Genomic DNA, 26275 nt, shown 5'->3' on the forward strand with positions numbered 1-26275 from the left:
GTACCACTTGAACTTTTCCGGCCTTCTGTAATTCGTGTGTGAAGAAGAACTTGGGTAATATATGCTTCGTCCGATCTCCCTTAATGTAGCCTTTCTTGAGCTGTACGATGCAAGCCGTATTGTCTTCATAAATCACGGTTGGTTCCTTGTCATCGACCATACCGCAGTCTGTCCTGATATGTTGAGTCATCGACCTCAACCATACGCACTCTTGACTAGATTGATGCATTGCTAAAATCTCTGCATGGTTAGATGATGTGGCCGCAATAGTCTGCTTCATAGAACGCCAAGAAATTGCTGTACCACTGTGCGTAAATACATAGCCAGTTTGAGACCTAGCATTATGTGGATCGGACATATAACCTGCATCAACAAAACTAACTAAACCTTCTTTGTTATGGTTAGTATAAAATAAACACAAATCTGTCGTCCCTTGTAGGTAACGCAATACATGTTTAATACCGTTCCAGTGCCTTTGGGTCGGACAAGAACTAAATCTTGCTAGGAGGTTCACGGCAAAACAAATGTCTGGTCTAGTGTGGCTAGCCAAGAACATTAACGCTCCTATTGCACTGATATATGGCACTTCAGGACCGAGAACTTCTTCATCGTCCTTCTTTGGACCGAATGGATCTTTATTCACATCAATGCTCCTTACAACCATTGGGCTAGTCAATGGGTGAGCTTGGTCCATATTAAATCTCTTGAGTACCTTTTCAGTATATGCCATTTGATGCACAAGGATTCCATCATCTATGTACTCAAGTTGCAATCCCAAACAGAATTTAGTCTTGCTTAGGTCTTTCATCTCGAATTCTTTCTTTAAATATTCGACTGTTTGGACGATTTCACCAGAGGTTTCAAGGATGTTTAAATCATCCATATACACTGCTATGATTACAAACCCTTTGTTTGCAAACTTCTTTATAAAAATACATGGACTGATGGGATCATTCTTATAGCCCTCTTTGGCTAGGTACTAACTTAGTCTATTGTACCACATTCGTCCACTCTGTTTCAGTCCATAAAGGGATTTGTCTAGCCTTATGTAGTATTGTTCTCGAGAACCGCTCTTATCCTTGAGCTCAATACCCTATGGTAATCTCATATAAATCTCATTTTCCAGTGGACCATATAAATATGCGGTTACAACATCCATTAACCGCAAATCCAGTTTTTCTCTTATAGCCAGACTTAGCAAATATCTAAAAGTCGTTGCATCCATCACAGGGGAGTATGTCTCCTTATAATCTATTCTGGGTCTTTGAGAGAATCCTTGTGCTACAAGCCGTACCTTATATCTCACGATTTCATTATTCTCATTTCTCTTTCTTACAAAGACCCACTTATGTCCAACTGGCTTTATATCAAATGGTGTCCATAAGATCGGACCAAACACATTCCTATTCTTTAAAGAGTTTAACTCCACGTCAATGGCTTCTTTCCATTTTAACCAATCTTTACTTTGAGTGCACTCTAATATAGACGTGGGTTCATGATCCTCATTAATCTCAAGTGCTATCTTATACGCAAATACTTCATTAATGTCGACATCTTTACGGTTCCATTTTATTCCAGACATGATATAATTGATTGAGATCTCATTATTATCAATACCTTCAGGACCTTGAGGTTCAGCGTCCCAAACCTCATTTGGTACCTTAGGATTTGCCACGGCCATGTCTATAATTTCCTTAACCTCGGTTTGATTTGCACCTTTCTTAGATTTCCGAGGGTTCTTATCTTTGGAACCTAATGGTCTACCACGTTTTAAACGGGCCTTAGACTCTGTAGCAACTTGATTATTGTGTTCCTTCTGAACATCAATACGTACTGGTGCATTACATGCTGGTATGTACAATTTTGTTACTCTCTTTGGGTCAGCAAAGGAATCTGGCAATTGAATAGCTAGCTTTTGCAAATGTATAATTTTCTTGACCTCTGCATCACAAGCTAGAGTGTGAGGATCCTGCTAATTTAAGGATGTTTGATTCCATGATATTTCCTTAACCAGCTTGTTATTCTCTCCACCCAACATAGGAAATTCGGATTCAACAAAGTGACAATCCGCGTATCTAGCCTTAAATAGATCACCCGTAGTTGGCTCAAGATACTTAATAATGGTGGGAGAATCATATCCAACATATATTCCCATCCTCCTCTGAGGTCCCATCTTAGTTCTTTGTGGTGGAGCAATTGGTACATGAACGGCACACCCGAATGTTTTGAGATGGGATATGTCTGGCTCATGACCCGTTAATAGTTGGGATGGTGAATACTTATGTTCACTAGATGGCCTGATGCGTATCAGTTTTGCTGCATGTAATACTGCGTGTCCCCAAGCCGACACAGGAAGCTGCGACCTCATAAGCAATGGCCGAGCAATCAATTGAATACGTTTAATGAAGGATTCAGCTAATCCGTTTTGTGTATGGACATGTGCCACATGATGTTCTACACTTACCCCATGGACATACAATAATCATTAAATGCTTGGGATGTAACTTCACCAGCATTGTCTAGACGTATAGTCTTAAGTGGAAAATCTGGAAAGTGGGCTCGCAGACGTATAATCTGGGCCAACAATCTAGCAAACACAAGTTTTCTAGTTGACAATAATCAAACATGCGACCATCTGGTCGATGCATCTATCATGACCATAAAATATCTAAACGTCCCACAAGGTGGGTGTATTGTTCCACATATATTTCCTTGGATCCTTTCCAAAAAGTTTAAAGTCTCTTTATTTACTTTGGCTGGTGATGGCCATATAATAAGTTTCCCTTGTGCACATGCTACACACGTGAGATGTTTAGGGATAACTTTCCTCTCTTTAAGAGTGTGCCCATTTGAATTCATTATAAGCTTACGCATCATGTTCGAACTCGGATGGCCAAGCCGGTCATGCCATAAAGTGAATTGTTCATTGAACATCTTATTCATTTCCAAGTTAGCCTTTATCATATCAATCTTAGCATGGTAAAGACCAGTGGCTAGTGCAGGTATAGCCTCTAGGACCTTTTTATGTCCTTGGGTGATTTCTGTAATATATAGAAACTCTTTGTTTCCTTCACCCTTTGTCTCAACATGGAAACCATTCAAACGAATGTCCTTAAAACTCAATAAACTTCTCTTTGAGCTGGGTGAAAACAAAGCATCACTTATTTCAAGATGTGTGCCATTAGGTAGCAAAATATTAGCCTGGCCGTAGCCTTCAATTAGGCTTGCCATACCCGCAATTGTACTAACATTGGCACTTTTCATAATGAGATTAATAAAATATCTCTTATCCTTCAAAATTGTGTGGCTGGATCCACTATCCACCACAAGTATGTTCTTGTCCTCAGCCATTTCTAATATAGACAAGAATTTATATTTTTAAACTTTTAAAGTAATATATTGAAGGAAATAAATAATTTTAATTTTAACCAAAATAATTATCCAAAACAATAATCCAATCAAATGCAAAACATAAACCACAAAATTAAATCAAAACAACATTTGAGTTTAATTATCCTCTCCTAAACAATCGGAGGTTTCATATTCCAATAGGTCATCCTTCTCATGGTCGAAATCACCTTCACCATCGAGATGAACCAAATTAGCTTCTGGATTTTTCTTTAAACTCTCTTGATAGAGATCAACAAGGTGCTTAAAGGTTCTGCTAGTCTTTATCCAATGGTTCTCCATACCACATCTATGACAAGTGGACTTGGTCTTATGTTGCGGTTTAAATTGCCCGCGGCCTCTACCCCGACCACGGCCGAAGCCTGATCGGTTACCACAGCCTTGACCACCAAAATTATGTCCCTGATAGGTCCCACGACCAGGACCACCACGTCCACCTCCTCTACGGCCACAGCCATACTTGTCCCTATGGACATAGTTAGACTCCTTAGTCTCTTCCGGCTCTTTTGGCTCTTGAGGGTTTTTCTTTGCCATGTCCACCTTGTGAGCTTCTGGTAATGGAGCAGTACCAGGAGGTCTCAATGCACTATTCATCATCAATAACTCATTGCTCTGCTCAGCTAGCAGCAAACAAGAGATAAGGTCTGCATATGTATTAAACCCCTTTTCACGATACTGTTGTTGAAGCAGTATGTTATTGGAGTGAAAGGTAGAGAATGTCTTCTCTAGCAGATCCTTCTCAGTAACCTCTGTACCACATAACCTTAGGATTGAGACTATCTTAAATAGCTCTGAGTTATACTCATCCACGGATTTGTAGTCCTGAATTCTTAGGTTTTTCCAATCAAATTGAGCCTTTGGTAGGAGCACCGTCTTTTGGTGTCCATATCTGCCTTTCAGCTCTGTCCAAAGGTCAAGAGGATCTTCAACAGTGAGGTACTGGTTCTTGAGACTCTCAGCAAGGTGGTGGCGTATATGCATTATTGCCTTGTACTTATCCTTTTCTGCACATTCAACCTCATCCTCAATGCATTCGCATAAATCCTTTGATTTCAGATGGATCTTAGTATCCAATGCCCATTGCAAGTAATTATCTCCAAAAGCATTAAGGGAAGCATATGAGAGGTTGTTCAGCTTAGCCATCTGCATAATGCAGAATATACAACCGATCATTAGCATGTGGTATATGAGACCGAACCATGCAATCAATATTAGGTCATGCGGTATATGAGACCGAACCATGCCAATCACTTAGGGTCATGCGGTATATGAGACCGATCCATGCCACAATATTGCACTCAAAATTTCGTGGTTTAGTATGCATGCAAAGACAACAATCCTAGATAGATTATATTCTAGTATGCAAAGTTTTCCTTTTACCAAAATTTCATTTTCCTTAAATTTTCCTTTTCTTAAATTAGGATTAGGACAAAGTTTTAGGAAAATATTTCTTAAACCTTTAAGATAATGATTATAATTAATTTAGAAGTTATCCAAATTTATTTTCATGTAAACACATAATAATTTCTGATTTTAAAATTTTAGTTTTTTAGAGTTTGATTAAACAAATAATCTTAATCGGTTTTAATCCTTAGAACAATCAGTTTAAATTTTCTTCTATGATTTTCGAATTTAATAGTTTAGTTCTAGGGTTCTTATGCAACAAACAAAATCAAACAACCCTAAACTTTTAATCTTAAGCAATTCGGATTTTAGGGTTTAGATCTAAGGATTCATGCAACCAATTCTCAAACAATTAAACAATCATAATAGGATTTTAATCATAGCATAAACAGTTTAATTGCAACCAATCTAAACAACCTATAACAACCAATTTTTAAAGTTTTCAAGTTATAGGGTTTAGGATTTTGAAAACTTAAGAACTCGTTTGTGGGTTCTAAGGAGCTTTGAAAACTTAAGAGTTCCAATAGATTTAAGGATCAAGTTCGATTTATGGGTTCTAAGGAGGTTTGATTTTATTTACCTTCCACCGTTTCGAGGTTGACTGGATTTGAACCGGGAGCTAAAGACCTCGGTTGTACCTTGAGTTGATTCATGAACCACGAACCTCAAACATGATAAGAACAAAGCTTGATCCCGAACAGAAACCGGACCACGAACTAGGATTGATCACGAACTGGTCACGGACAGAGCTTCGAACTGGAACTGGCCGTGAACACCGATGGGAACTGATCGCCGAACTTGGATGAACAAGAACTTTGTGGTCGACGGTTTTTAGGGTAAGGATTTTTCTCAGCTGGTTTTAGAGCTTCGTGATGATAACGTGTTGTAAAAGTAAGAAAGATGTTTTGGTGTTTCTCTTCTTCTTATTATCATTAACTCATAGAACAAGTACATTATATAGTAGAAGGCAAAGCCTAAACCTAAATCGAATAGGTTATGGCCGATGGGCCTTACACATGGCTAATGGGCCATACACAATAGGATAAGTAATGGGCCGGTTATGAAAGTCCACTACCAATGTTTTAAACAAAAAAACTATTACTTTTAAGCAGCTACCATTACAATTATATGTTATTGATTTTATTATCTAATTAATTTTATTGACACATAATATATATGTTAATTAGGTTATGTATAAATATCAAATATATATTATTATGATTTGGCATAAAATTATTATTTATTAATTATGTGATTTAACTGACTCGGAGAATATATGGTGTTTGGAAAAAGCTTTCAAGAATTGCTAGGTGAAAGAAATACGTAACGTACGTGCTTGCTTACTTATAAAGGTTTAATAAGATTAATGTATCAATGCGTTTTCTTTTATTACAGACTCTCTTTTCTCCATTTGAACTCTTGAGCTAGCTGGAGCACCAACGACAGTTGTGAATATTAGAATATACCAAACAAAACTTTTTGTTTTAGGCAAAAGAATTTTACATTACTTAAATTTGGTCATTATAAAGAGTTTTTGGTAGCCATTGAGGTATTGTTACAGACTCCGCATAATAATCTATTACAAGACAGCCTTGCTTAGCTAAACGACAGCAACATTATTATGATTTCTTTTGGGTAAACTTAAAGAGGATGGTATTAAATTTTGAAGCCCAGAATTGGATATCCAACAGAATGTTTGTTATTGCTGTATACTAAGTCCTTACGGTTAGTGCCTAGATCAAGACCTCGCAATCACCTTCAAAAATCACGTCTGTGTAACCCCTAATCCATGTCTGTTGCATTGCTAGTAAGAGTGCCTTTGATTCTGCAAAAAGAGTTTGCTGCTCCCCATCCTAATGGTACTCCTTGATAGTTCCTAATAATCCATCCATCAGTTGCTGTTGAAATTAGACTATTAAAGCTTGCATCAAAATTACATTTTACCAAAGAGGGTTCAGGAGGTGTCCATGATGAACGTGCAGGTTGATTGAAATATTGCTTTGAGCCTATTGAATTGTTAAGAATATGAATCAAACTCTTTGTCTCTGTTTGAGCCAATAAGATTGTTTTAGAGGTACTCTCTCGGAAGCCATTGAATACTTTATTATCTCTTGCCTTCCATATTCTCTATAATGTCCAAAATATATGGTAGTAGAGAAGTTAAACTGTGAGTCTCCTGTTGTAGTGAATATTCGATTATAGTTGCAATGTTGGTCTCTGCATCCAAACCAAACTGGATTCGGTTGAATAAAGAGCCATCTGACATACACCAAGTTATCTTTGCAAAGGGACATGTAAACAGAGCATGTAGGATAGTTTCTTCTTTTTGATTACACCTTTGACATATTGGGTCAATATTCATTCCCCGTGAGACTAGTCTAGTAGTTGTAGGAAGAGCTCTCGAGGCAACTCTCCAGAGAAAGTGTTTTATTTTTGGAATCACTTTGAGATTCCAAATTTTCATTTTTAAATCAAGAGAACCGTGTGGTGGGATAGGTGTAGGGACAATGGCTGTTGGATCATGGGCTAAAAACCATTAACTAGATTTGACAGTATAGATACCTGTTGTTGTGTAGTTTCAAATGAGCGTCGTTTTTTTTCAACCATTGTAAGATTTAGTTGCTGGAGAGGTTCCCTATCCTCAGGAACAATCATGTCTGATATTTTTGGATGTTATTTTGTGAGGTTATTGGGCGTGGTGGATGAGAATCAATGACATTATCCGTTCCTACTCGAGTAGACTTACCATCCCCAATGATAAAACGTGATCCCTTTTTGATAAGATTGAGACTAATCAGTAGTGAAGACCACTCATAAGATTGGTTCTTCCGAGGTTTAGCGTCTAATATTGACTCATCCTTGAAGTACCTGGCTTTCATAATACGAGCAAGCAGCGAATTTGAATTTTGTATTAGGCGCCATGCTTGCTTTGCAAGTATGGCATCATTAAATTTATCCAAATCTCTGAAACCTAAACCGCTTTTTTTTTTTTAGAGTTGTAACTTTGTCCACGCAACCCAGGGAATACCCCAGTGATTTTCACCTTTCTCCCACCAGAAGTTCATGAGGAGAGATTCAATGTCCGAAGTAACCCCTTTTGGTAATTTAAAGCATGACATCGCATACACTGGCATCGCTAAAGCAACAGATTTAAGCATGATCTCTTTACCAGCCGGAGAAAGATATCTTGCACTCCAGTTTGAAGTTCTCTTCTTCACCCGCTCCAAGATATATTCAAACATTTCTTTCTATTTACGACCAAATTGCTCAGGTAATCCTAGATACTTGCCGCCGCCACCATGGTTTGGTATGCCAAGAACATTTTTTAAGCGCACTTGTGTTGAGCCATATACTCTTGAACCAAAATTTATTGTGGACTTATCTGTGTTTATTTTCTGACCTGAATAATGTTTATAAACATCGAAAACATCCTTTAAAGCTTGACATTTCTTTTTATTTGCTTGACAAATGAAGAGGGAATCATCAGCTTCTACCCGGAATAAAAGCAGCTTGCGCGTCGGATACTATGCCATTGAGATGGGATTTAAGCCGTTTGACTAGACACTTAGATATGATCTTATATAGTACATTGCATAGAGCTATAGGACGGAAATCTGACAATGTCTCAGGATGATCAATCGTTGGTATCATACAAATGTTTGTATGATTGATGCTTGGTTTCATTGTAGATGTTTCAAAGAATGATTTTACTTCATGAATGAATGGTTGCCCACCGTTTCCCAGCATTGTTTGTAAAATCTAGTCATTAAACCATCTGGTCCAGGAGTTTTGTCTTCCCCGATTAAACAAACAACATCATATATTTCCTGATTTGAGAAGTTTTTTTATCAAATCATCATTAGTTTCATTTGTTACAGATGGGACAAAGCCAGCAAAGTCCTGTGGGGAAGCTTGATGTCCAGTTGATGTGAACATATCTGTAAAGTATTGCTCTGCGTGATCTCCAATCTCTATTGTACTGGTGAAAATGTTCCCGTTAGCATTAGCTATGGAATTGATGGTATTTTGAGATCCTCTTGTTTTTGCACAAGCGTGAAAGAAACTTGTGTTTCTATCACCTTCAGCCATCCATTGGTCCCTGCTTTTCTGTTTCCAGTGTGTCTCTTCATCAATATATGCTTTTGTAAGTTCATCCTACAATTGTGGAATTCGTAAACGGGCAGTACGGTTCATACTCTCCATTGCTGTATTAAGCTCTCGTTGAAGTGTCTTAATTCGAATATCAGCATTTAGATTGGATTATATTGGTGTTTAAGTCGAGCCATAGCTTGACAATAACAACTAATGCTTCTTGTGATCGAAATATCTGTATTTTCATCATCATTTGACCAACTTGATTGTACAACCTCCTTAAATGATGGAATATCACATAGTCTTTTGTCAAATTGAAAAACTCTTCTTCGATACGGTTGAGTGAGATGTAACCTTAATAGCACCAGTTTACGATCCGAACCACCAAAATCGAGAAATTGAGCTTCTGCGTTTGGAAAGCTTGCAGCCCCTGCAGTGTTAATCATCGCTCGATCGAGACAACATTTCACTGTATGTGAATAACGTTCCCCAACCCAAGAGAACTTATCACCTCGTGATATTATATACATTAAATCACAGATGGAGATCATATGTCTGAAATCCCTAAAGGTCCATTCATCTCGTAGGGGACCACCTAGTTTTTCCTGTTGGAGATGATCTCATTAAAATCACCTAGGAGAAGCCAAGATTCATTTCGAATGTGAGATAAATCTTCCAAATACTCCCATAAATTGGATATCCGTTGACACAAGACAAATAGAAAGAAGTATTATTAAGTGTAACAGATACATCAATGAGTCGATCATCCATCAAAATTAAAGATAGCGACACATTGGGTCTTCCACATAAGGCATAAACCACCACTCCTACCATGAGGGGGTTCAATAAGAATGTTAGAGAAACCTAAATCATCCTTAAGTTTAGTTACAACATCAGAGTTATTTAAAGTTTGAGAGAGAAAGAGAATATCACACTTATAATATAAACATAGCTTAGTTAAGCGAGAATGAGTCAGCAGCGATCCAATGCCCTGACAATTACAAGAGAGGATCGTCATGTTTGATCTAGGGGTACTGGCCCCCGCGCCTCCGTCGAATCTATTCACCGAGTAAGAGCTCTCATCAGGCACATGCTTTCCTTTCTTGTGTAGATGAATCAGGACCGCCATGTCCTCTGCAGCCTCGGCTTGGTTGAATACAGTTTCAAAACTTACATGCTTCCTTTTCATGAAGGAAAATTCAGCCCGTGCATTATCAGTAGTACCAGTCAGCAAATCCAAACTTAAAAACGAAACAAAAAAACTTGTCTAAAACATCTTATATTTTGTATTGGAGGGAGTATATAGTATCTCACACTTCTCAAGAACTATATACTATATTTTAGGCTGATCCAATTTTTTTAATCAACAATCATCGGTCATCCATTAAGATAAATCAAATACTTGACTAAAACTTGTTTTTCTATTACTCAGATGTTCAAATCGATCATTATAAATATAATCAATAGCTAAAGTACGAGTGTCTGCTAATAAAAAAAAAAGGTCTAATACATGTACAAATTTTCAATATTAGTTCTAATATGTTTAGTTGACCTGGTCAAATTGGCCAAGACCAATACCTCCAAGTCAAGCTAATTAAACTCCATGGCGATTAGGTATGCACACAGCCAAAACTCCACGTGTTTTTAATTTCACGTGTTATTTTTGGGATAGCCAATTGCTGTAAATATAAAAATTACCTCCAACAAAAATTAATTAATTCTATAAAACAATAATTATATTTGTTTTACATATCAAACTTAATTAAACAGTTTGATCAGGCATCGAAGTCAGACAGCAAGTTCTCATCTTTATTGAAACATTTGGAGAAATGAGAATACGATTCGTTGCATCTTCCCTTGATATCTTTTTCTTCCATCGGTAATTGTTGATTAATTAGGTGAACAATAAGGATGAAATTATCTGTTAAATTCAAAAGCTGAAAGGATAAGCAAAATAGTTACAACGTCATGTTTTGGATATTGGTACTTATTTGTATACCATGTATAAATTAGAAAATTAAAATATCAATGTGACCGTTTAGAATCTGTTAATCAACATTAGGATTTTAGGTTTTTTTTTTGTGCACTATTGTATTTTCTAATATTATCATCATATATTTTCTTTTTAGTTTCATAAAGTTTAAATAAATTATTTGTAATAGAATCATATATATATATATATACTATCATCACCGGTAGCAGTTTAATTCGTCCCTAATTGATACACGAATAACTAATTTGTTACTTTTGTAAAAAAAATTGATGCTAATGCAGTAAATGTAACACTGCGCCACCATCCATTCCAATATGGTCACATACTCACATCACATTTATTAACAACTACAGCTGGGTTCAACCATATTTTACAGTCTCGGTTCAATTATAAATTGATCTTTCTTTTCTTTTTTTTTCCTTTTGGCAACGTTTAATCACACATTTAAAAGTTTCGTTTTCGGATTTACGTATATCGTAAGGTTTTGGGTCAATCCTATGAATGGGTACGCAGTCTTTTGTCGACCATGTATATGGTCTTTCTTTATTTCCCTTCTAGTTTCAAACAAATCTGGAAACAAAAGAAAGAAGTCTTTGAATTTATGTAATAAGACAGAGATGAACATACATACACTAGACAGAATTGGGCTACTTTTTTTTTTTTTTTTTTTTTTGTTAAAATTATAAACCAATAAACTATATTTATTTTGTAGGGCCTATCCTTTGCCACACAACCTATATACCCCAAAAAAGCGTATGCATGACATTTCACATTATCAAGATTACTAAACATTTTTTCCAATAATTATTTAGTTACATTTATATAAAAAAAAATCAATAAACTCGGATCAATTAATTATTCAATCTTCTCTTAATCAAATGAACTAAGAAAAAAAACCACTTCTCTTAGTTTTTAATATAGTTAAATGAAAACACAAATGCCCTATCCAAGAGGCTACAACGACATAAAGTTTTCCTCTATAAATACCCACAAAACCGACGCTAATCACACCATTCATAAACACACAGTGAGAGATTAGATCAGAGCAAAAAAAAAGAAAGAAAAAAAGAGAGCGAATCTTTTTACTCAAAGATGATCGGAGAACTTGTGGATCTGTTAACCGGCGGCGGAAGTGATGAAACGACGACGAAGAAGGTGAAAGGAACGGTGGTTCTGATGAAGAAGAACGTCCTCGATTTCAACGATTTCAACGCTTCGTTCCTCGATCGTCTTCACGAGTTCCTCGGTAACAAAATCACTCTTCGTCTCATCAGCTCCGATGTTACTGATTCTGGTAAAACTTCTCTTCCTATTTCTTTTTTTTCGAATTTCAAATTTTGATTTTGTTTTCTTCGTTTGTTCTTTAAAAAAAAAAAAATAGATAACTAATTATTATATAGATTAAGTTCGCGATTACCAATATTTTTTGTTATTTTCTTATTGTTTTTTGTTTTACCCACTACATATCATAAATAATTTACCCCATGATTTGTAATAACATTTATTGCGAATTAAATTGTGGAACCAGTACCAGAGAACACGTCTGTTGAAGATACTACTACGAAACTAATTAAAAGTAAACTTGTGAGACCATTTTTTGTTGTTGATAATCTAAATTTCTAAATAAATGGTCTTACTTGAAAAATGATCAATTTTCGTAATTTGTTTGTTTTGATGTGTGGAAACTTCTTTAACAAGAAAGCTTGGAACGAAGAAAAAAAAAAGAAGCTTGGGAATAATTTTGGCTTTTTCTTTCTTTCTTTTTTCTCTTAAAAGGCCAAAAAAACAATTATTCTCTGTGTCAAGAAAGACGAATAAATCATATAATTTCTTTTTGTCTTACCAAGTGATATAGTTTACCTTTGTTCCTTCTTCTTTAATACATATTTTTAATTTATAAAATAAAGTTGAATCCGCTCATAAATATGACAAAATATATTTATATTAATATAAAATATATTAAATTTTAATTAAAATATAGGTATTGAAATATGAATATGAATTTTTTTCGTTCTTTCGTGTCTCTCCCATGCTAGTTATTTAAAAAAAAATAGATTGTTTACTTCGGTTATTAATATTAAAAATTAAAATTAAAATTAAAAACACAAACAGAAGAAAAACGAATTCTGTTAGATTTTAAATCTCCTATATAGTTAAATGTCATCTTACTTTTAAATCCAATTTTCAGTCATTTTTTATTAACTAATTTTGTGGAAATACTTCTTTAAATATATATAATTATGTTTGGATCTGGATGATATTGTTAAAAGCAAAAACTTAGTAGTAAGTACTACTAGTCATGAATGCTTAAAAATGCTCTGACTGATTTACTCTTTTACAGAGCAGGAAACAGAGTGTGGGTACTTGTGTCCCCAAAAGAGGGAATCTATTCCATATCTTAAACAAAATATATATTCCATTTGATTTGGAACCATAATCACGTTTAATAGTTTTCGTAATAGTAGATACCATAAAAATTTTGAGAAATTTAAAAATATGTTATTATAATACACAATTAATACTGTATAACTTTTGTGTTATTTGTGAATTTTTTTATTTTTTTATTTTTTTTTTGCAGCGAACGGTTCTAAAGGGAAACTAGGGAAGGCTGCTCATTTGGAGGATTGGATCACAAGAATCACGTCCTTAACCGTAGGCGAATCAGCCTTTAAGGTCACGTTCGACTACGACAGCGATTTTGGTTACCCTGGAGCCTTCTTAATCAGAAACAGCCATTTCAGCGAGTTTTTTCTCAAAAGTCTCACACTTGAAGACGTTCCAGGCCATGGCAGGGTCCATTACATATGCAATTCTTGGGTTTACCCTGCTAAACACTACACCAAAGACAGAGTTTTCTTCTCCAACAAGGTAACTAAACACTTCTCGGTTTCTTTTCTTGACTAGTATTAGTCTAAATATGTTTTCTTGATATCAATGTAACGTTTACATCTGTTTCAGACTTATCTTCCACACGAAACACCTGCAACGCTGCTCAAGTACAGAGAAGAAGAGCTAGTGGATCTAAGAGGAACCGGTGAAGGAGAGCTAAAGGAATGGGACAGAGTATATGACTATGCTTACTACAACGATTTAGGCGTCCCACCAAAGAACCCACGGCCTGTACTCGGAGGGACACAAGAGTATCCTTACCCAAGAAGAGGAAGAACCGGGAGGAAACCAACTAAAGAAGATCCTCAAACCGAGAGCAGGTTACCGATCACATCAAGCCTAAATATATATGTTCCGCGAGATGAGAGATTTGGACACTTGAAGATGTCTGATTTCCTTGCTTACGCTCTGAAAGCAATTGCTCAGATTATCCAGCCTGCACTTGAGGCTGTGTTCGACGTGACTCCTAATGAGTTTGATTCTTTTGAAGATGTTCTTAAGATATACGAAGAAGGAATCGATCTACCAAACCAGGCTTTGATTGATAGTATCGTTAAGAATATACCACTTGAGATGTTAAAAGAAATATTCAGAACAGATGGCCAGAAGTTCCTTAAGTATCCAGTTCCTCAGGTCATCAAAGGTACATCCACATTTCTTATATATTCCTAAGATTACATCTAAGTAACGTTTACCAGTGTAACTAATTTCGATTTGCATCTTTACTAGAGGACAAAACTGCATGGAGAACTGATGAGGAATTTGCTAGAGAAATGTTGGCAGGGCTAAACCCTGTTGTTATTCAACTTCTTCAGGTGAAATCCGTAACGAACATTGGTTTCTCTTAGGTTATTCTGCTGTCTTACAGGCTATTGGTATGTTAACTTGCAGGAGTTTCCTCCTAAAAGCAAGCTTGACAGTGAATTATACGGTAACCAGAACAGTACAATCACCAAAAGCCACATAGAAAAAAGCTTAGATGGGCTCACTGTTGAAGAGGTAAAAACTAATGTCACATATTAAAGCACTAATCTGATACAGAGTCAATTTTAAACATCTTGTCTTTTGCTATTTTCAGGCTCTAGAGAAGGAAAGGTTGTTTATATTGGACCACCATGACACACTGATGCCATACTTGAGACGTATAAACACTACCACGACCAAGACTTATGCATCTAGGACACTTCTGTTTCTGAAAGATGATGGGACTTTGAAGCCATTGGTGATAGAGCTAAGCTTGCCTCATCCTGATGGAGACAAATTTGGAGCAGTGAGTGAAGTATATACCCCTGGCGAAGGGGTCTATGACTCGCTGTGGCAGTTGGCAAAGGCTTTTGTGGGCGTAAATGATTCTGGAAATCATCAGCTTATTAGCCACTGGTAATGAATACGAAATGGTTAAAGTTGCGGGAAAAACACTGTTTTATCTACATGATTTTGAGGTGAATGTTTTGATTTTTTGCAGGACGCAAACACACGCATCGATTGAGCCTTTTGTGATTGCCACAAACAGACAGCTGAGTGTTCTTCACCCGATTTTTAAGCTCCTTGAACCTCACTTCCGTGATACCATGAACATCAATGCGCTTGCTAGGCAAATCTTGATCAATGGTGGTGGTATCTTTGAGATCACTGTCTTCCCTTCTAAATATGCCATGGAGATGTCATCTTTCATCTACAAGAACCACTGGACCTTCCCTGATCAAGCGTTGCCTGCAGAACTTAAAAAGAGGTAATTCATATTTACACAATCTTGCATTTAGGCAAGTGAATATAACATTCTGATCACAGAAACTGTTGTTTTTATGGCTTTTGAATTGCAGAGGGATGGCCGTTGATGACCCAGAAGCACCACATGGGTTACGTCTGAGGATAAACGACTATCCTTATGCAGTTGATGGGCTTGAGGTTTGGTATGCTATTGAATCATGGGTCAGAGACTACATATCCTTGTTTTACAAGACAGATGAGGATATCCAAAGGGATACTGAGCTCCAAGCCTGGTGGAAGGAGGTGCGCGAGGAAGGTCATGGAGACAAAAAGTCAGAACCATGGTGGCCTAAAATGCAAAACCGAGAAGAGCTTGTGGAGTCTTGCACCATCATTATATGGGTGGCTTCTGCTCTTCATGCGGCGGTTAACTTCGGACAGTACCCGATTGCTGGATACCTCCCAAACCGACCGACCATAAGCCGTCAGTTCATGCCAAAGGAAAACACTCCAGAGTTTGCAGAACTTGAGAAGAACCCTGACAAAGTGTTTTTTAAGACGATCACAGCTCAGCTTCAGACACTTCTAGGGATATCTTTGATTGAGATTCTGTCTACTCATTCGAGCGATGAAGTGTATTTGGGGCAGAGAGATTCTAAAGAATGGGCTGCTGAGAAAGAGGCGTTGGATGCGTTTGAGAAGTTTGGTGAGAAGGTAAAAGAGATTGAGAAGAACATGGATGAGAGGAACGACGATGTGAATCTCAAGAACAGGACTGGTCTGGTTAAGATGCCATACACTTTATTGTTTCCGACCAGTGAAGGTGGAGTTACTGGCAGAGGAATTCCAAACAGTGTCTCCATATAAAAAAAGGTCTCATCAGATCAGGGACTATCTCACAGAGTCATAGTCAGGTTCTGTTATACCATTGTTTACTTCTTCTACACGTTAACCGTTGATTCTTGTTATTATTAATCGGTGTGGCCTATAAATATCAGAATAATACAGTCTATACTATTATAATTGTGCTTATCAGTTTATCCAAACCAAATACATTTTAGAAATGAAGTTCTGCCATTGTGGTAATTAAAACCTTTTAGTTTTATGCTTAACTAAGAAAAAAAAAACTAATGCTAGTGAAGGTGAGAGACAAACAGAGGAATACTTTGTTCGTTTTGTACAAACCGGAGTAATTTAATTAGAACTTTGCAGAATATTTGAATGGTTGCTGAGGGAAAGATAAAATTCTAATTTTTACAAACGAAGTAATCAAATTCCAATTCCAATTTTTGTCCGGTTGTACAAACCGGGGTAATTCAATTGGAATTTTTTTGTGTGTCCCTAAGCAACCTAGTCATATTCAAATTGGATGATTATTATTAACCGAAATACTCAATCCAAAACCCTACCTTTTAACTCTGCCCTCTTCGCCTTCAAAAAATATCCAACATTCACCGCCTGACTTTGAGTAAACATAAGCTTTTAAAAGTAACACACAGGATTCTCCAATGAAACGAAGGTTAGTTTCTTTGTCTGCTTTAGGATTTCGTAACTGATAAGCTATCCAAAACTCAAAAACCAAATTAATTATATGTTTTGTTATTGTTTAATTTTGGCTTTTGACAGCAAAAAGGGGAGTAAAAGTAGGAATAATCCGGACAGGATAAGTGAGTTGCCTGAAGTTTTGATTGAGAAGATATTGTGCTTACTTCCTACAGAAGTTGCCGCAAGCACGAGTGTTTTGTCCAAAAAATGGCAGTCTTATTGGAAAGTGATCCCTAAAGTCAAGTTTGATGGTTTAAATCGCGGACTTGAACTCGGAATCTTTGCAAGTCTTTGCTTTCACATAAGGCTCCTGTTCTGCAGAGATTACATCTCAAGGTTCGTTCAGATGGACGTGATAATGTACTTGATTTTGGAATCTTGATTGGAATTGCATTAACCCGCAATGTGCGTGAGTTGGTACTCGAAGTTTACTCCCACAGAAGGGCGTTCAGGTTTCCTAGAAGCTTGTATAACTGTGAAACACTAGAGACTTTGGAACTCATGCTTAATGCTGTTATGGATGTCCCTTCTTCGGTTTCTCTTAGATCCCTTAGAACTCTGAACCTTCTTTGTGTGGACTTCAAAGACGAGGAATCCATTGTTAATTTTTTATCTGGCTGTCCTAATCTTCAAGATTTGGTATTGCGTGGATATATACGTAGCCGTATGAAAATTTGCAAAATCGTAGTGCCATCTTTACAAAGACTAACAATTCATAATGGCCATTGTGACCCAAAACATTGGCATTATATGATAAATACTCCTTCTTTGAAATACTTGAAGATTAAAGGGTCTATGGCTTTTGAGTCTTCTCTGATAGTGAACGTACCGGAGCTGGTGGAGGTAAATATTACTGATGTCTCTGAGATAACCGAGGAGAAGCTTTTGATAGTTCTTACTTCAGTCAAACGCCTTTCCTTGGCCATATCACCCTTGAATTTTAAGTTTCCTATTGGTAGCATCTTCGACCAGTTGGTTTGTTTGGAGCTAGGTACAAATAAAAAAGCATGGTGGGATCTACTTTCCTTCATGCTTCATAGTTCTCCTAAATTGCAAGTCCTCAAGTTCATCGATGTAAGCAAAGCTGATCTAATAATAACATAAATGCTTTGCGTTTTTCTAAATGTTTGTTGTTTGTCTCAGGACATAGGTTGGGTGGACAGTGTTGAGGCTACTGGAGTATGGAATCCACCAGAGAATGTTCCTAAATGTTTGTTGTCTCACCTTGAGACGTTTATGTGGAAAGGCTACAAACGGAAACGAAAAGAGGAGCTAGAAGTGGCGAAATACATTCTAAAGAACACGAATCGCTTGAAGAGAGCTTCTTTCTCCTTAAACCTCATCTGCAGTTATCGAGATAGGCTTGAGGTTCTCAATGATTTGAAAAGTGTTGTCAGGGATAGAAATTCATGCCAGGTTCAATTCATCATATGAAACATATAATATTAGGAATGTCTTTATATATATATGTGTAACGTTTACTGTTCTTTTATTTCAGCCGGTTTCTTGGGATTATTTCTATTTGTTTTAGATGTGAACATTTGATCTTTTGTTATAATGATAAAATCTTATATTGGGTTAAAGTTAAGAATTTGAAATCTGAGACTCTTTGAAATTGTAAAAGAATAATAAAAAAAAAATGACAAAACCAGTTAGAGAAGGAAGGTTCAAGAAGTGACCGGAGCTTGGTTCCCTCCGAATTGGAATTGAGGTTGTTGTGTCTCCTGAGAACCATCTACACCTAGAGGTTGTTATGTCTCCTCAACTTTGCTTCATAGATGTCACTATTGTTATGGCTTTGAAGATTCTCCATTTTTGCGAGCCCTTCTACATTCAATCATCTGACTATAGGGTAATTGTTAATGTCCTCTGGACCTCTGCCTCTCCCACCTTCAAAATTAAAAGAGATAGAGAAGAACATTGATGAGAGGAACGACGATGAGAATCTCAAGAACACGACTGGTCTGGTTAAGATGCCATACACTTTACTGTTTCCGACCGGTGAAGGTGGAGTTACTGGCAGAGGAATTCCAAAGTGTCTCCATATAAAAACAGGTCTCATCATGGACCTCGCGCGAAGTGGACCTTATCATATTAAGACTACTAGAAGTGCACTCGCGCATGCGCGAGATAAATTTATAATAATTTTAATATATCTTAGATTTATTAAAATATTTAAAATTTTATATTTTGTGTTTCGATAAATTATCTTATGTTTGTTATTTGTTATGTTTTTAAACAAGTATTGTCAGTCACTTAAAATGAACGACTATTGATTAGTTAAGCATTAAACTGATTTTTTTTTGTTAATATAAAATGCTACTTTAAAATATTTAGTCTGTATCCTATAATATATAGAACTCTTCATGTTTTGATGCAGAATCAAGATGTACAAACATTTTTTACGTTGGAAAAAGAACATTGGATACGTATAAAATAAAATGCGGCTGACCATGAACATTATGTGTTAGTTTGTCCACTTTTAATATAATCTATAAAACATCAATATCTTTTAAAACCAGACACCTCCAAGAAAGGTGAGACAATAGCTTGAATTTTTAGAATAACCTCTTCTTGAGTCGAAACTCATGCTCTTCCTTCATTCTATGTATAATTAATTTCATTAATTAGATAACTAAAGGTAGCATAAATAATTTTGATATTTATATATTACCAGCATGCTTCACACATGCTTAAAACTTTTATTATTATAATTTGAATGTTTAGCAATAAAATATTTTAATTTTAGTGAATTATACAAATGACTTCAAATACATTTGTGTTCTAGAAGTAGAATTCTTTCTGTTTTTTGATTCATTGCATTTGGAAAAGAAAGTTCTCTGTTAAATATTTTTATATTTTTATCACGTACTTTATATCTATTGAACATAATAAATGCAAACTGAATTTTAGTTTAGAATTGAGTAAAAAATGTTATTAATATATATTGATATATTATTATATCATATAAAACTTGTTTTTTTTTTTGTGTTACACTTTTCTGTTTAAATATATATATATATATATATGTTGTATTATACTCAAAATGACCAACAAAAATGAGTAAAAACATACCATTGTATTATCGAGTTACTTTTTTTAGTGTTAACTGCATAACCTAAGAGAACATAAAATAATTGTTCACCAGATATTCTTTTTTTTTCTTCTATGTTCTTATTTTTAAAAATCATGTAATGGATGGAAGAAGAGATAACTCAAATCTTTCTACTTTTCCAAGACATTGTTTTTCTCTCTCGTTCCCTCCGTCTCTCTCTATAGAATGCAGCTGGGATTAGTTTAGGGTGATCTTTGGATCTTTCGACTTGATAAACACGTGGTAAAAGTGAGTCTTGTTAAGTGCGTATTGATGAAACTTGCACAAATGGTCAAATCCCATTGCCTTGCTCTGCATGCGGGTAAGCACTATCATCCCATCATCAACAATCGATCATGGCTAGGAAAAATAATGGAACACTGAGAAGAGAAAAAAAGTGCATACATAGTATAACCCAAACAATAATATTGTGAAAAGAAATTAGATGTTAATTATATTTTAAAAAAATAATTAAGACTAAATTGTGTAAAAAAATAAAAACTGAATTTGGAAGAATCACATGGCTTTGGAAACCCATATCATGAGTTATATATCACCTAGACGTCCAAATCTTCCTCAACCCTAAACCCTAAACCATTTCAAAACCTTTCTCATAAGAAGTCATAACCTATAAATAAAATAAAAGACTATGGAAATGGTTATCGAAAACAAAGTTAATCAATACATACAAACACAGTTGTAACGTTAAGGAACAAATTTAAAGTAATATTATTCGAAACAGTTAATATTTGTTTAAACTTATTTTCATGGGTAATACATACAAACACACTTGTATAAAATATAGCATGGGTAATAAGTAGCGTAAATATTGTGACTAAGAGATTAAATCTATTAGGATTTATGAATTATGATCAAAAACAAAAAATTTTATATTAAAAATTTATCAAATGGATCAAAAGAAAAAAAAATTACATCATTGATATACAAAATAGGCATTCGAAACAACATTTACCAACATTTACAAGTGTGATTGTGTTATGTGCCTAAGACCTTCTCCATCTAACTCTTTCTAATAAATAACTACATTTCACATGTTCATTTCTATATATGCTCCAAAATTTCGACTCAACTTATTTAACTCAAAACCTACAAAGTCACATAAAGGAAAAAGTTCAACATTACAAAATTTAGAAAATTATGTGAGAGGTAGTGTATGATGTTTGATGAAGACTTTGTCTACCTATTTATAGATAAATTTGAAGTAGTATGAGAGGTTTTTCTGTTTTTTTTGGTCAAACATCATGGGAGTTACAATTATATTTCAAAGAATAAATATACCATAGATTTTGTCTTTTTTTTTTTTTTTTTTTTTTTTTTTTTTTTTTTTGTAAAACACTAATTGTATTGCAATTAATACATTAAAGTGTTTTCATATGATGAAAGATTTGTTTTTAAATTTTCTCAAACATCATGGAAGTTACATTTTAAAGAATTAATATGCAATAAATTGTGTTAAAGATTATTATTAAAGAAATGACAAAATCATATTGTTTTATATTTTGAAATTATTTTAGAATAAATTGATTTGATATTTTGGCACAAAATCTGTGAAACAAATATTATACTTTTTTGTCAACATTAGTAAATAATTTAATAACAATATTATACTTTTTTGTAAACATTAGTAAATAATTTAATAACCATCACATTATATTTTTACAAAATTATGATATTAATATTTAAATCTTTAATAATCAGAAATTTGTTTTTTCCAAATTTATGATATTAATATTTAATTCTTTCTTATTTGCAAAATTAATATTGATAAATGATACCTATGTGAAATTATAATGTTATGTTAATTATATTAAATATTGAAAAATGATATCTATATATAATTACTAAAAAGACATTGTATAAATGTCAATATATTTTTTTGTACAGAAATATTATTTAAATTTAGTGAATATAAAATGTGTATGTACTTTTAAGAAAAATGAATTAAATTTTTTAATAATTGAGAAGTGAAGACAAGTGTCGAAAATATATGCTGCCAAATGTCGTCGTATTATGCAAAGTTAGCAGAAAACCTTCTCATATTATATAAGATAATATATCTTAATTTTTTTTCTACAAATTAAGAACATCTTATAAAAATTCGAACCCTTACAAAATTAAATCATCAATTCTACTTTGTGTTTTAGTTCTGATACCATTATATATTTATTTTCTTTTGTTCAACGAGATTTTTTATAGAATGAACTGAGTTACTGAGTACAGCAAAAATACCGACTAAACCGAATGAATTTAACATCCTCCAAAACCCTAACGTCCGCCGTCTTAGTTTGAAGGTCGTAACCATAAGGTTTTAACAGCAACACACATGAAATTCTCCAATGAAGCGAAGGTTAGTTTTTTTGTATGTTTTAGGCTTTCGTAACTAATAAGCTCCAAAACTCAAAAACCAACTCATCTTGTTGTTTGATTTTGGCTTTTGACAGCAAAAAGGGTAGTAAAAGTAAGAATACTCTGGACAGGATTAGCGATTTGCCTGAACCTTTGATTCAGCGGATATTATGCTTACTTCCTACAAAAGTTGCCATAACCACGAGTGTTTTGTCCAAAAAATGGCAGTCTCATTGGAAAAAGACGCCTAAAATCAATTTTGATGGTTTAAATCGCAGTGTTGAACTCGAAAATCTCTGCAAGTCTTTGCTTTCACATAAGGCTCCTGTTCTACAGAGATTTCATCTCAAAGTTGGTTTAGATGGACGTACTAATGTAATTGATTTTGGAATCTTGATTGGAATTGCATTAACCCGCAATGTGCGTGAGTTGGTACTTAAAGTTCACTTCACCAGAGACTTGTTCAAGTTTCCAAGAATCCTGTTTGAATGTGAAACACTAGAGACTTTAAAGCTCAAGCTTAATGTTATTATGACTGTCCCTTCATCGGTTTCTCTGAGATCCCTTCGAACTCTGAACCTTCAATATGTGGACTTCGGACACGAAAGGTCTGTTGTTAACCTTTTATCTGGCTGTCCTAACCTTCAAGATTTGGTAGTGCATAGAGATCCAAGTTGTAGTGTGAATACTTTCAAAATTTTAGTGCCATCTTTACAAAGACTAACAATTCATAATGGCGATGGTGGAGAACATGACTGGAGCTATATGATAAATACTCCTTCTTTGAAATTCTTGAAGATTGAAGGGTCTGAGGATTTTGAGTCTTCTCTGATGAACGTACCGGAGCTGACGGAGGTAAATATTACTAATGTCTTGGAGATAACCGACGAGAAGCTTCTAACAGTTCTTACTTCATCAGTTAAACGCCTTTCCTTGGCCTTATCACCCTTGAAGTTTGAGTTTCCTGTCGATTGCATCTTTGAACAATTGGTTTGTTTGGAGCTATTCACATATAAAAAAGCATGGTGGGATCTACTTTCATTCATGCTCCATAGTTCTCCTAAATTGCAAGTCCTCAGGCTCATTGATGTAAGCATTACATGTAAGCAATGCTGATATAGTAATAACATACATTGTGTTTTTCTGAAAGTTTATTTTTTATCTCAGGAAATATGTTGTATGGACAATGTTGGGGTTGGAAAATGGAATCAACCACAGAATGTTCCTGAATGTTTGTTTTCTCATCTTGAGACATTCATGTGGAAAGGCTACAAATGGGATCGAAAACAGGAGATAGAAGTGGCGAAATACATTCTAAAGAATACGAATCATTTGAAGAGAGCTACTTTCTCCTCAAAACGCATCAGTTATCGAGATAGGCTTGAGGTGGTCAATGATTTGAAAAGTGTTGTCAGGGGTACAAATTCATGCAAGTTTGAATTCATATGAAACATATATTTTTACTAGGAACGTCTGTTTATATGTATTGTTTACAATGCTTTATTTCAGCCGGTTTCTTGGGATTTATAATTGTTTTTAGATGTTAATTAACATTTGATCTTTTGTTGAAATGATAAAATCTTATTTAGGGGTTAAAGTTAAGAAGAAAAAAAAGATTAACTGGTTGAAGAGTTTGAAGTCTGAGAGACTCTTTGAAATTGTAAAAGAATAAAGAAAAAAAGACATAACCAGTTATGTCTTCTCATCTTCGCTTCAAGCAAGTATCTACACCTAGAGTTTGTTTTGTCTCTTCTATTACCATCTGGATATGTATTCGGGTTCCTGAATGTGATGTTTGAAATCGTCCAATAATCTTCCTTCTTAATACTTTTCTCATAGTTTTGAGCCAGAAGGTTGGCAAGACAAGGTAGAGCACAAATGGTACGAAGAGCAAGAATAAGAACAGTTGAAGAAGGATGTAGGAGAAGTTCAACAAGTCTTGAGACAAGACCGAGAATGAATTAGACTTGTTCATCAGTAGATATAGTCCGGTCTTCTCACTTTTTTTTTTTCCCTTAAATTTTTGTTATTATCTATATATTTATTTAAGCAATGTTGTTAAAGTTTCACCCTACTATCATGTAACATATTAAAAAAATACCATTACATTTTAATTAATTTAATAACTAACAAAAGAAAAACTTAAATTAGTTTATAAAATAATAAAACAATATTTTCGAAATTATTTAATAAAATTATTTAACTGATTCTATTTATTGTTTCAGAAATCTTGGGAGACAATAACAAATTATTTAATTGGCTAAAATTTATTTTTTTATACACAATATTCTATACATATATGTAATCGTTTATCCTATAAAACACAAGTCAGCTGTCCAATAAGATTAAACCAAATCAGGTTTAAATTTTATTTAAATTTAAGAATTTCAAAAAATTGTAAATACGATCGTGTGTTAAAAAAAAAGTTTTAAAACTGTGTATATATGCAATTTCGTAAAACATTTCTCGTGCCCATAGCATTCTTTGTAAACAAAAAAAACCTGTAAAAAAATTAATCCCTAATTTTACTCCACTAACAGATCCACGTTGAGAGTGGTTTACAACCGATCCATCTCCTATTTAAATCCAATTTCAGTTCTCTTGATTTTTCTCTGTATTTAACTCCTCTCCATTGTTTTTAATTTTCTCCAAAGTTATAATTATCAGCCAGGTAAATCCTTTAACTTTTGTTCATAAATTTTCTCTTCAATTCATATTAATTATAATTTTTATTCAGTTGGAAAATGCAGATGTCTCTACCAAAGAAAAGTTCACCCCTTATTCATCTGTGATCAAACGTCTGGATCTACATAGACCAACTAAAACGAAAGGGGCTAGGCTTTGATCAACGAAATCCAAGGAATCCAAGTAAGTACTAACTGTTTTTGATAATAACCACTCAATATGATTTCATTTGCAATTTTGGCTTCAGTCCTTCTATTCCTCTGATTCAGGCTTAAGTTTGTGTTTTCGAGATAACTTGAGTAGTGTATTTATCTACTTCTACTGAACTTTTTACTTAAGCATTAAAGGGTACTTTTTCTTTACTACTTACAGATTTTGGGAATTAGATTTATGAATTTGCAGAATGAATGTGCCTTACAAATTTGGTAAAAATCCAGTTACAAGAGCACCACTGAAAGGAGAAGATTTGAAGATTTGATTCCTCTCATCTTTTACAAGTACACTGAAGGTTCCTTCTTTCTCTTGCTTTACCTATTTATATGATTCGTTGTGATTTTTTATCCTTGAGATGACCCTGAAACAAATCTGTGTTGGTGTCTACGATCTTGACAGGATTCCAAGCAAAAAAAACATTAAACGAAACTAATCAAATCTTGGAAGAAGCATGTGTCTTTTAAAAATTACAAGAGACTTAACGAAAAAATTCGAATAAGCATTCATCTTTTACACTGGGCGTCGGGCGAGATATACAAGAGGCCACCAACTTTGTTGAATTTGGGAATACATATTGTTGAGAATAGAATCGCAGACCCCGATTCACCTGTGTAGTGAATCGCATACCGCGACTATGCCCCTACTCCTCTTCTATTCACAGATTAATATGCATAACATAAACATAACACACAGATTTAAAGAGTTCCCCTCATGCAGAGGGTACATCTCGTGTGGGAACCTTCTCCCACAAACATTAACTATCAATCAACCAAAGTTTACAATAGTATTTAATATACAAGCATAGAGAACTACTACAAAGAAAAGAAGAAAACATAGAGTATCTAGCTTTTCTTCTTCCCCTCTCTCTGTCTCTG

General features: G+C 34.7%; 3 protein-coding genes, 2 long non-coding RNA genes and 1 pseudogene across 7 annotated transcripts; 3 read left to right on the forward strand and 3 right to left on the reverse strand.

The window, feature by feature from the left end:
- Positions 1 to 3399: 3399 nt before the first annotated feature.
- On the reverse strand, positions 3400 to 5740 carry LOC147941230 (uncharacterized). The gene is made up of 2 exons (XM_087458212.1): positions 5393 to 5740; positions 3400 to 4551 (listed from the first exon to the last, which is right to left on the reverse strand). The coding sequence occupies exon 2, from the start codon at positions 4549 to 4551 to the stop codon at positions 3508 to 3510; it is 1044 nt and encodes a 347-aa protein (XP_087314338.1). The 5' UTR covers positions 5393 to 5740; the 3' UTR covers positions 3400 to 3507.
- A 5926-nt stretch (positions 5741 to 11666) lies between these two features.
- Positions 11667 to 16582, forward strand: LOC104701021 (linoleate 9S-lipoxygenase 1). The gene is made up of 8 exons (XM_087458209.1): positions 11667 to 12191; positions 13476 to 13765; positions 13856 to 14429; positions 14516 to 14601; positions 14678 to 14785; positions 14865 to 15166; positions 15252 to 15518; positions 15610 to 16582. Exons 1-8 carry the CDS (start codon positions 11990 to 11992, stop codon positions 16361 to 16363), a joined length of 2583 nt encoding a protein of 860 aa, XP_087314335.1. The 5' UTR covers positions 11667 to 11989; the 3' UTR covers positions 16364 to 16582.
- Positions 16583 to 17004: 422 nt separating this feature from the next.
- On the forward strand, positions 17005 to 18475 carry LOC104704568 (putative FBD-associated F-box protein At1g55030; annotated as a pseudogene).
- Positions 18476 to 20101: 1626 nt separating this feature from the next.
- On the reverse strand, positions 20102 to 20769 carry LOC147941231 (uncharacterized). The gene is made up of 2 exons (XR_015561894.1): positions 20656 to 20769; positions 20102 to 20515 (listed from the first exon to the last, which is right to left on the reverse strand). It is a non-coding gene; the product is annotated as an uncharacterized LOC147941231 (long non-coding RNA).
- Positions 20770 to 20983: 214 nt separating this feature from the next.
- LOC147941232 (uncharacterized) lies at positions 20984 to 21401 on the reverse strand. Its single transcript, XR_015561893.1, has 2 exons — positions 21337 to 21401; positions 20984 to 21242 (listed from the first exon to the last, which is right to left on the reverse strand). It is a non-coding gene; the product is annotated as an uncharacterized LOC147941232 (long non-coding RNA).
- Positions 21402 to 22228: 827 nt separating this feature from the next.
- On the forward strand, positions 22229 to 24409 carry LOC104704570 (putative FBD-associated F-box protein At1g55030). Of its 3 annotated transcripts, none has more exons than XM_087458210.1 (5): positions 22229 to 22503; positions 22598 to 23591; positions 23670 to 23919; positions 24092 to 24193; positions 24342 to 24409. In XM_087458210.1, the coding sequence occupies exons 1-4, from the start codon at positions 22493 to 22495 to the stop codon at positions 24172 to 24174; spliced, it is 1338 nt and encodes a 445-aa protein (XP_087314336.1). In that variant the 5' UTR covers positions 22229 to 22492; the 3' UTR covers positions 24175 to 24193; positions 24342 to 24409. The 3 variants fall into 3 exon arrangements, 2 of the variants coding, with proteins under 2 accessions (XP_087314336.1, XP_087314337.1); XR_015561892.1 differs by having other exon boundaries at positions 22233 to 22503; positions 22598 to 23527; XM_087458211.1 differs by lacking the exon at positions 24342 to 24409 and having other exon boundaries at positions 23670 to 24128.
- The last annotated feature ends 1866 nt before the right edge of the window (positions 24410 to 26275 follow it).

Source organism: Camelina sativa, chromosome 7, assembly GCF_030686135.1.
Source record: "Camelina sativa cultivar CO46 ecotype springtype chromosome 7, ASM3068613v1".
NCBI lineage: Eukaryota > Viridiplantae > Streptophyta > Magnoliopsida > Brassicales > Brassicaceae > Camelina > Camelina sativa.